Below are 10,655 nucleotides of genomic sequence, written 5' to 3' on the forward strand. Positions count from 1 at the left end.
GTATATATATACTATTCATACGTAAAATATTATAAAATCATATTAAGGAAAAGACAGATCTATAGATTTTATCTAATTTAAGAAACTAAGATGCTCTCAACAAAATAAAAATCTAATGCAAATTTCAAAAAATAATACCAGACATTCTGATTTGTGAAAGTGATTTGAGTTTTTCGAATTTTTCTGAGAGAAAAAAAATATTAGTGAAAATTTTACTTGATCAAATTTTGAAATAATAGTGAAAACATAGTTATGAAATTCAATTCTACCTAAAAATAAAATTGGACCATTCATTCATTGAAGAACCATCTCCTAGCTCACGTGCACGTGTGGTGAATGTGTGTGAATATAAATAAATAAATAAATAAAATTTAACTAATTAATTTACACTAAACGCAAATACTTAGTGGTCGAAATAAAAATGTGAGTATTTTTCCTTGTTTTGAATCAAATATTTCACAATGAATACTATCTCACTGCACACATACTACATACATACACACATATATCTATGAATTTCGAGAAGTACTTTAGAATTTAGTGTTTTACCCAATGCTTGCATTAAATTTTTAGTTAAATATATGTTTTTTGTCAGCATAAAATTTACATCACTAAATATAATAATTTTTCTTATCTAACATATCTATTAAAAGTTTACCATTATTATATATTTAATAATTTATGGTAGAAAGTTGAACACTATATATATATATATATATATATATATATCCCAATATTTAATTGAAAAAGTTATTAACCAGTTAAGTTTCATATTGAAATTATACCAGTTTTATGTATATTTAAATCTATATAAGAAAATTTTGCTTTTGATATTTATGATTAATTTTTCACTGATAATAAAACTATACTTTTTTTTAAGTATATTGATTTTCATCAAATTATATTGCATTAGTAAACTAATCAATTATTACATTTATAAAAATAAAATATGAAACTTACTTATATGTTAATTGATATTTAATTTTTGATAACTAGAAACATTGAGTAAATTATAGTTTCTTGTTTGATTAATGCTAGTGCACAAAATATTTTCTTATGGATATGTTTCATGCAAAATCGACACTCTTAGAAATTTACATTGACATTATTCAGTTGCTGTAAACAATGCACAGAGAATTTACTTTTGCAATTTAATTTATTGTTGCCTCTTCAAGAGAATAAAAGTGTAACTAAATCAAGATATGATATGTATATACCCTCAATAAAATATATTATTCTTCTCGATGAAAAGGTGAAATAAGTTATATTTTTATGATTTTACAATCTTTATAACATTTGTGTAGTTGATTTGACTTCATTTTGAATTAATAGTTAACTCCATATTTAGGAAACCGAAATTATTGTAGTTTTTAGTTTTTACAGAAATTGACTGTAAAAGTCAATTTTTAACTCTCAAAATAAAAAACAACAACAACAACAACAACATAACGTTTAAAGTAATTGAATAGTTGTTTTGATTTTAGGTATTGTTATAACTCACAAATTTTAGAAGTTATCAAAATGTAAAACTAAATTAAAGTACTATATTAGCACAGGACATAGTCATGAAGAAGTGTCAAAGAAAATATATATCAACACAACATGTGTATTCTGTATTTATTGTCAATTAGACAAGGACATCAAGGCCAATTAGTTTCAACTTAAATGAGATAAATATTAATAATTGTTCTCTTTTATTACAAAAGAAACCACTTAAATTGGTAAACCACAGCTGTTGTATGAGCAATCAGAATTAAGGCTTTTTGACATGATAATATGCTAATTGTGTGCATTTTGCACCATCAAATTTCCACCTCACAAAACTCCATTCTATGCATTTCCAATTTTGCTTTTCCCCCTTCACCCTCAGTTGAACATTGTATGAAATGAATAAATTTGATTATGTGTCTTTCCACGGAAGGACTTAAAGGTCACACATTGGATTCGAATGCAATTCTTTCTCCTCTATGTTCTCATTCTTTTGTTCAGATATTTATCCACAGAAGAAACTTTAATAACTTACTCTGACAGAAGCAGATTTTTACAGCTGTTTCCTTCTTATTTTTTCTCATGTTTATGAAAACAAAAACAGGGCAATGGTGTTGGAGACTTTAATCATGGAATATTAAAACATAGAATACACACAAACGCACAAACACACATGTGAAAAAATACATCCTACCCACAATTCTCCAACCCTAATCCAAAACCATTTAAATCTGAAGCAAAACATTTACAACCTCCATGTGAAACGAGAAATAATTATAATAAAACAACACGAATAATACAACATAGGAACGTAAACCAAGGTTCAAATGAATTCAGCTTTGTAGAGATTCCAGATCCATTACGTCCTTCTCTTGTCCCTTTTTTTTTTTTTTTTTTTTTTTTGTTTCCTTCATTGAATGTATATTCCAACCTAAACCCAGAATAGCCAGGGTGACAAAAAAAGCTTTGCTGGCATGGAACAGCCCCCAACACACACACAAACACATGCACACCCACTTAAATGAAGCAAAAAGGTGTATTGAGATGAATGAATATGAGTAGCGTGGATGGATGTGCGACGTGTTATCATCTATTTGGGTTGCTTGCGTGCGTGGGCGGGCGAGAGTGTGCGAGTGCGTGTGCTTTGTGGATGTGAGTTTTGTGTGGCGGACCTTCGGAGAGGCGGATGTGTGAATGGCAATCGACGGCGGAGGTTGTGACAAACAAACCCAATTGTCACAAATCCCAATTTCGGGACTCTTGCGGTGATTCATTGATGAGCCTGCAATACCCACTTGCTCATTTCGTTTTCCTTTTAATCGCAGGCTCATTTGTTGTGTGTCGGTTTGGCCTGTACGGTTTTGGCTTTCGGACATCCGTCGTCAGATTTCCGAGGGCCGAAGCGTCTCTTTACGCTCGCACGTCACTTGCGGAGCAGGTGGCAAACGTTTATACGGTTGCGCGGCGATGGTGGTGGTGCTACTGCTGCTGCGAGAGCTGGTACTGTCACGAGTGCTGTAGAGAGGAGAGAGCAGTAGCCAACAGTGTAGAGCATGGGAATGGTGGAGATGATTAGAATTGTTGTTTGGGGGGGGGGGGTCTCGGTGATGGGTTCATGTCGTGTTCCACCTTTGGAGGCAGCCCTGCAGCAGGAGGGGCAACCCAGTTGGACTGTGCGACCAGTGTTGGTTCCTGCTTTTTGAGGATCGTTACTAATAATGGAAGAGGCTTCACATGATGGCACGTAGGAGAAGCTAAAGTTGCCACCCCTGGTTGTCTATTCATGGACTCTGGGTTCCGTGGGAGCACACAGGAGGCGCATCTCGGCCGTCCCGAGCATTTTTATTCAATTAATTTACTTTTCTTCTCTTTCCTCCCCCATGAGGTTTGAGCTTATGGCACATTCTTTGCTGCCTTTTCGTAACCATTTGCTATGTTTGGGTTGTGGAGCCCCCGCTCTCTGGAACCTCGGTGTCGAGATCCTTTCAATGGCCATGTTCGCTGCATGTGCTGAGCTCATTGGGTGCGCTGCTCCCTGGTGTGCTCACGATCAGGAGCGGCATGGTATTGCGTGGAGAACAGGCGGACCCCGCTTCGCAGCCTGCCGCAACCTGCAAGTACGATGGGGGATATTCTTGCATCAATTCTTGAGGGGGAGCGGTGGAAACCGAAAAGTAAAATCACAGATCACAAGGGACTACCCGATTGGCCAAACGCGGTTCCAGTAAAAGCAGCAAACTCTTTGTTCCACCGCCTTTCGCTTTTACTGCGACCTTAATTCAATGGGAAAGAGCGCAAACCTCCCTAAACCCGTAAACCCTGAACATGGTTGAAACAATTGAATTGAGAAAAGCAGTCTTTCTTTGTCATGGAATTGATACACTTGTTCACATGCTTCTGAAGATTGGAGGGGAAGGGGTGAGTTTTTTTAAAAGGTCATTTATAGAATTAAATATTTTATGTTCAAAACAATGAAAATGTTGAGTGTATTTTGATGACCACAACTCTAGCATTGAACTTGTCTATAGTGAAAAAGGTTAAATTTTATTTGTGATGCGAAGGTGTATTATATGGTTTTGATACTTTTTAGAAAAGAGTCTTAATTCTTACTTTTGATTCAAATCTTGTAAAGTATGCATCCCTGTAGAAACACAATACAAATCAATGATTTTGAAAGTCTTCATACAAGATTAAGTGATTTTAATGTTACTATTTTATTTTATTTTATTTTTTTCCAAATAAAATAAAATCTTACAAACAGTAGTATTGAGTTGAGATATTTTATGATGTCATTGATGCACATTTACACTTGTGCAATTAATGACAATACTTAAAAATTACAAAAAATGCTAAAAGAATAAAGAAACTTTCATATTATTTTCTAAAGTAATAGGTAAATGTGAAGTTATAAATATTGATTTTGCACATGTTGTATTTATAAAACAATAAATTATAAATAAATATATGTACTCTTTAAACAAATGAAAGTGAATTATTTTTTGGGAAAATTACGAAAATTTCCCTTCAAAATATCTGAAATTAATCATGTTACTCTTCAATGTCACATAGGTTATATTTATTATGACTATGTGCTATAATGCAATTTTTTTTAGTATCTGAATTCAAAAATACATTCAACAGACTCATATCATTTGTCCATCAATTGATCTGTTTGGATTCTACATTATGTGAGCCTTTTTTTTTTTTTTTTTTTTTTTTTTTTCCCTTCTATGCTGAAAGAATAATTAAGTACTAATCTAAACAAACAAATGAAGAGTGATGTGTGAACTCCCAAAGTGTGGACAATTTTTTTGTAAATGAGAACAAGTAACTTGGAAGTAGTAATGAATTTTGTTATTTTTTATTGATATTATCATTACCTTAGTATTTTTATTCTTTTGATTCCCAAGAGGGAATTAAATAGGGTTCCCGCTCTTCCCAACTTGAATTGGGTGCTTTCATTGTGTTTTTTTCCCTCCTTTGCCGTTTATAACCATTGTCTGCACAGGAAGGAGTTTGCTCCCATCTTTTTCTTTTCGTTTAATTTTTCTTTGTATCTATCTATCTATATCTGTATATATATATATATATATATATATATATTAGAGGGCATGCTTGCTGTCTCACCACAAAATGAGAAAATATCATGGTTTCCCTAGTCCAGTCATCAATTTTCAAGTTGGATGCATTTCCACTGGCATCCAATTATAATTCAGTCTTTCAAAAAGATTTCATGCATTTACACTCCAGTTAATATTACGTTACTTAAAATAAAATTAAACAGTATAATTCTACTTGATGAGAGACACATGTTCATATCATTTGTGTTCTCTCTTCATTGTGTTGTCACCCACCATGTGAATTATTTTTCTTTTCATGGCATCCGTATATAAATATGTAAACACACCCACACACACACACACATGAATGAGGAGTGCAAAATACTAACATGGGGAGTGCAAAATTATGTCCACTCCACCCTCTCTTGGCAAAAAAGCTTCACCATTTGTCATATATATATATATATATTTTTTTTTCCAAACTGCACTGACCTTCACTCTGCCAGTTGGCTCATTGTGTATTAGAAAGCTGGAATTAAAAAAATTCCTCGGCGTGACAGAAGTTTTAATAGAGACATTCGAAAGGAAAATTCTCCTTTGCCAAGGGAATTCTGGTGAAGAGGGGCTTGGGCACAAACATTCTCTGCCACAAAAAATAAAAAAACAAAAAATACAGTGAAATAAAGAGGGGGCAGGTGGGGCAGTAGCAAGACAAAATGTATGAATGAGTGTGGTGAGATCAACATTCACTTTTTCCAATTCGGAATTGAAAATTCTGAAGTAAAATTGTGAGAGTGTTAGCCCTAATGAGGCTCATAAGAAGTGGTACTCGAACGAAGTTCCCGAGATGTTTTCAATTTAGAGAACGCGCTCTAGGTGTGGGAACGGTTCCCCTGCGTGTGGCCATGCAGGGCCCGCCATAACTGCGAGTCCCGACATGAACAGAGATGCACAACTGGGGTGTATTGCGGAGGTATCGTTGGATACCCGGGACGGGGAAGGGGGTTGTTGGATCCGGGTACTGCTGTTGTGCCTCGGAGGGCCGCGAAAACCTTGCAATCCATTTGGGTTTTGCGGTAGGGCATCGTTGTGCAGGATTCCAGACGTGAACGAAGATAAAAGCAGACTGGGGGAACGACAGAAGTGTCCTTCGAGCATTGCCAGACCCTCGTTCAGTGATCAGGCACTTGTCTCGGGAGGGATCTGAGTCTGAGACTCCTCCTGTCCAGTCACTTGGAACGTGCAAGACAACACTGGTTGGCTCTTAATAGCAGGATAGATAGAAGTGGACCCGAGTTGCAATTTACTCCTCGCTCCAGTTCTACTCACAGCCTTTTTTTTTTATCAAACAGAAGTTGCAGTGGCATGGACCCGTCGCTATAGAATCGGCGCAGCGTCGTTTGTGCATTTGGTTCCTTTGTGGGGTAGCGAGAGTGAGAGTGAGAGTGAGTGAGTGATTGAGCGAGAGAGGGAGAGTCGTATAGCGAGTGTTGTCTCTCGAGTGCAGTGACTGCATTGTATTATTAGCCCCACCCGAACCTCACCAGTGAATCTGATTGTGTGTCTCAACTCGGTAATTCCCGAGTTCCGCGCAGGTGTGTCGAAATCCAAAGTGTCTTGTTGGCGTTACATAATCTTTCGATTTCGGTCGTCCAATTCCTTGCAGGTCGGCGAGTGGTTGCTAGTATGACACTAGCATTAGCATTATGCAAAGTTTGCTAACTGTTTGTGAAGCTCGTTGTTGAATGTGATTCTCATCACGTTCTGGGTACCGGTTTGTAAGGCTTGGATTGGTAGCGTGTGTCTTGGCTCGGTTCATTGGATGGAGAAGGCTACTCCGTTGATTGCGGAGGTTTTGCGCCGTCTGTGGCATATGCAGCGAAACCTGAACTAGTTCAACCACAAATGGCCGAAAAGGAAAGATCTACATAACGTGAAGGCTTTCGAGGCGATTGTAGAGAGCGAGCTTGGTTTATTCAGAAAAATACCTCAAGTCTCTTCACGTTTTTTGGATCCGGCATCCGCGTGGTTGCATCATTCTTTGTAGATCTCCCCTTCTCTGAAAGTGAAGAATTTCTCTTCAGTCCTGTGTGGAGGTCTCGCTCCGTGAGATTTACATTGAAACATTTAGGATTCTAGCCACCCCCACAATGGCGGTGGCAGCTCAAGGTCTGTCATTCTACGACTTCTCCCAAGTGGCGCCCGTGTCCAACCCCACTCTTATGCTAAACGAGAACGGGACTGTTTCCTATGGGTCTGCGACGTTGTCTAGTGGCGCCGGGCAATCTTTGCTCTCTAGCTTCGGAGAAGGATCCAATTTCGGCATCCCTACGTGGCCAGAGTCACTGTACGCCTCCTACAATACCACTAGCCTCTTCAATTTGCAAAACTTCTCAACACCTTTTGAGGATCCGTCCCCTGACCTTTTCTTGGGCAGCGACTCCGATTTTTTTAACCAGATCAACGGGATGCAGTCCAGCCTTGCCAGTACTCCAGCAGTGATGCACCCCAACTTGGTAAGCACTCTGAAGAGTATAGTTGCACCGGGTCCAGGCTCACCCCGACAAGACTCCCCACATTTTTCGTATCACACATGCTTTGACCAGCCGACGACGACACAGCAACAGGTGTCCAGATTCCAACAACAACAAAATGATCGTCTGGGAAGCTCACTGTTGTCATATGCTTTTAAACCATCAGATGTTAAACCCATCATTGTCGCGCCGAGGACAGACGAAGCCGACTGTCAAGCTGTCCCACTAGCTTGCTCACAGTCTTTAAAAGTAATTGCCCTCCCTATCCCCCGGTTGTGGTTTATGCTTTTACAATTAATTACTGTTCGATTGCCCTTTGTAATTGCACCTTTGAATACATGTAGACATTCCGAATGTTGTGAATATACTAACGTGACTTTCGCATTTGTTGCCACAGATAGAAAAATCGGAAAGCGAGGACAGCATTGAGGCGGCAGTAGTGTCCGTGGATTTGATTCAAAACCGTCGTCCATTCCGGTGCCAACACGAAGGGTGCAACAAAACCTTCAAAAATCCCCAAACCATGAAGATGCACCACAAGACGCACTACACCGACGGCTTCGCAGCCAATAAGTTGGGCGTGCAACCTCTACCAACACTTTGCAACTCCCTCAAGGCAGGGCACAACAAAAAGATACCGTCTCGATGCCCGAAATGCAAGAAAACATTCGTAGGGCTCTACGAGCTGCGCAGGCATTTCGGTCGCAAGCATTCCGAAGGCGAGAAACCCCACGGCTGCCGCAAATGTGGGAAGAAATTTTATGTCGAGGTAATCATCTTCTCCAGTGCTATCTCAAACTGTTCCATCATCCATTCCAGGCAGTTACGGCACTGATCACACACTGACTCTATGTTTTTTTCTACCGTGAAGGCGGACGTGTTTTTTTTTTTTTTTTTTTTTTTTTTCTAAAACATTCCTTTCGCTGTCGTAGGTCGATGTACGTGACCATGAGAAACTATGTGGCGAGCCGATCGAGTGCAAATGTGGGCTCAAATTCGCCTTCAAGTGCAACTTAGTGGCGCACAAGAAAGCGCATCCTGCCTGCCAGGATACCCAGACCAGCCCTTCCATGTCGTCGTCAACCTCCGGAAGCGCTATATCCTCCAACATCAATAGCAACAACAACCAGTCATCGTCTTCCTCCAGCGACTCTGACCAGAGCCGCGGAGGCAGCAGCTCCCCCGCTTCTGGCCGTGGAACCAGAAGACCGCGCGAGGAGAGTATTAGCCCCGTAAACTCGTTTCACAGCACCCCGCTCCCGGAACTCAAAGACATTCCTGAGGCGCCCCAGTTCAAGTGCGCCCGCTATGACTTCTCCGGCAACTTTCCCTTCTCCAACGACACCAGCAATTCATGGTCATCTCCCTCCAGCATCTCTCAGTATCTGCAAGTGCCCACTTTCTCTCACTTCAACCCCTTGTCTACGGCGTCTCTCTTCCCCACCCAGCAACAAACACCGTCCAGCTTCGCATTCCATCTGCCTCAACAAAGTCCATCTTTCGATCAGAGCTACGGTACAATTGCTGGCTTGGATATGGGGATGCCGAGCAACTACAATTCGTCTTCTTCTTCATTAGGTTCTTCTCTTCAAGGCATGGTCCGGCTCACGTGAGGGTTACTGATCCTTCCTCGTGTCGCGTCCCGAGCATAAGGCCCGTGCAAAGCCAATAGTCCATGTCTCGTGATTTTCCAATCGGAAGCATTTTCCGTGGAGTCTCATAGACTTTGACCACACTTCCCATCATGCGTGGTCAGCGTCTATGAGAATTATGAGCTAACTGTGGAGTCTGAGCACATTCAGAGGCCAGAGAGTACCATGCTGCGGCCGCGAGGGGTGTTCGTTTAGCACTAATCTCGAGGAAACCACAACAGTTGATAAAGAAAAGAAAAAAATCCACCGTGTAGGATAGTTAGCCAGGTGGAGTGAAAAAATTATGCTAGGTCTGAGCTGCATACAAAAAGAAATAATGGGTACGTAACAATCTGCTGTCCCCAAAGACGATTGATTCTTTCGATGGGTATTCATGTTACCATTCAATAAATTGCCTCTGGATGACGATGTTCTTCCGCCGATTGGGCTTTTTACTTGTGAACCGTGACCGGCTCCATCTAGAAGCTACTGATTGAGATACGGATTCAATCTTCCCCTGTGATTTTCATCCTGTGCGTTTCAAGGAAGTGCTACATGACACATGTAGATTCGTTGTCTGTTTCTTTGGTATTATCTATCTCTCGTGATGTTCTGAATCTGACTGTAGAAATAGTGCTCTTCCTTTTATGTAAGTTCTTTGCACCTCAGTGAACTCAAACTAGACATGAACTCGCTTAACTATCTTGAGTAAGATCATGTCTACTTACATGCAGAAGCAATCACTTATCAGTTGAGTAATTTTGCGAAGATGCACATATGGCAGTCATCTATCTAAACTAGTAGGAATGGAAATGACTGCACTGGAAGAAAGAATCGGTGTTGAACGACACTCACTTCCACTCTGGTGTAATATAAACTGTGAATGTATGTCGGAATGCTATTTGCTGCGAAGGGTCCAAAATCGTTGTCAGGAAGCAAGTTACTTGATTCATCCGATCTGCTCTGGCGAGTTGCTTAACCGTTACTTATCACTTGTAAGCTTGCCGGCAATAGTATTTTTTTATCACAGGGCTTCATCAACACTTGGTCCGCAGCCTTTGACAGACGGACATCGCCATAGAAGTCTTTAGATGCCAGCTTTCATTATGTGACGCGCTTAGATTACAAGTCGTGGTGGTACTGGCAAAACAGTGAGTGATGTATTAAGGAAGCGAGCGGAGTTTCGAGGGTCAACTGGAAAGCTTGACGAGCTTCAATTGGAGAAGGGAGGCTTGGTTTAATCTTATGCTTCCCAAATCACAAATCTGAAGAGGGTGGAAAAATAAAACAAGAATACACCAAAAAAAAAAAATCATTCAAAACCTCAATTATTTGACTTCATCTGGAGTCACAACATTTGACTGATCTCAGACGCAAAAATGATGTGGACGTGACAAATGCGATGCCTCAAGGCATCATGAATGAGATGGGGTGTTCCATGG

At 39.9% G+C, this 10,655-nt stretch overlaps 1 protein-coding gene and 1 long non-coding RNA gene across 3 annotated transcripts; one reads left to right on the forward strand and one right to left on the reverse strand.

Annotated features, from left to right (window-relative positions):
• Positions 1–3,283: 3,283 nt before the first annotated feature.
• LOC141045570 (uncharacterized) lies at positions 3,284–5,823 on the reverse strand. 2 transcript variants are annotated; one of them, XR_012217784.2, is made up of 5 exons: positions 5,541–5,823; positions 4,869–4,988; positions 4,099–4,129; positions 3,690–3,807; positions 3,284–3,599 (listed from the first exon to the last, which is right to left on the reverse strand). It is a non-coding gene; the product is annotated as an uncharacterized LOC141045570 (long non-coding RNA). The 2 variants fall into 2 exon arrangements; XR_016504286.1 differs by lacking the exon at positions 5,541–5,823 and adding an exon at positions 5,343–5,505.
• A 383-nt stretch (positions 5,824–6,206) lies between these two features.
• On the forward strand, positions 6,207–9,676 carry LOC112285191 (uncharacterized). The gene is made up of 3 exons (XM_024525823.3): positions 6,207–7,831; positions 7,980–8,351; positions 8,515–9,676. Exons 1-3 carry the CDS (start codon positions 7,199–7,201, stop codon positions 9,193–9,195), a joined length of 1,686 nt encoding a protein of 561 aa, XP_024381591.1. The 5' UTR covers positions 6,207–7,198; the 3' UTR covers positions 9,196–9,676.
• Positions 9,677–10,655: the final 979 nt, after the last annotated feature.

The sequence above is a fragment of the Physcomitrium patens genome, chromosome 7 (assembly GCF_059467195.1).
Source record: "Physcomitrium patens ecotype Gransden chromosome 7, ASM5946719v1, whole genome shotgun sequence".
Lineage (NCBI taxonomy): Eukaryota > Viridiplantae > Streptophyta > Bryopsida > Funariales > Funariaceae > Physcomitrium > Physcomitrium patens.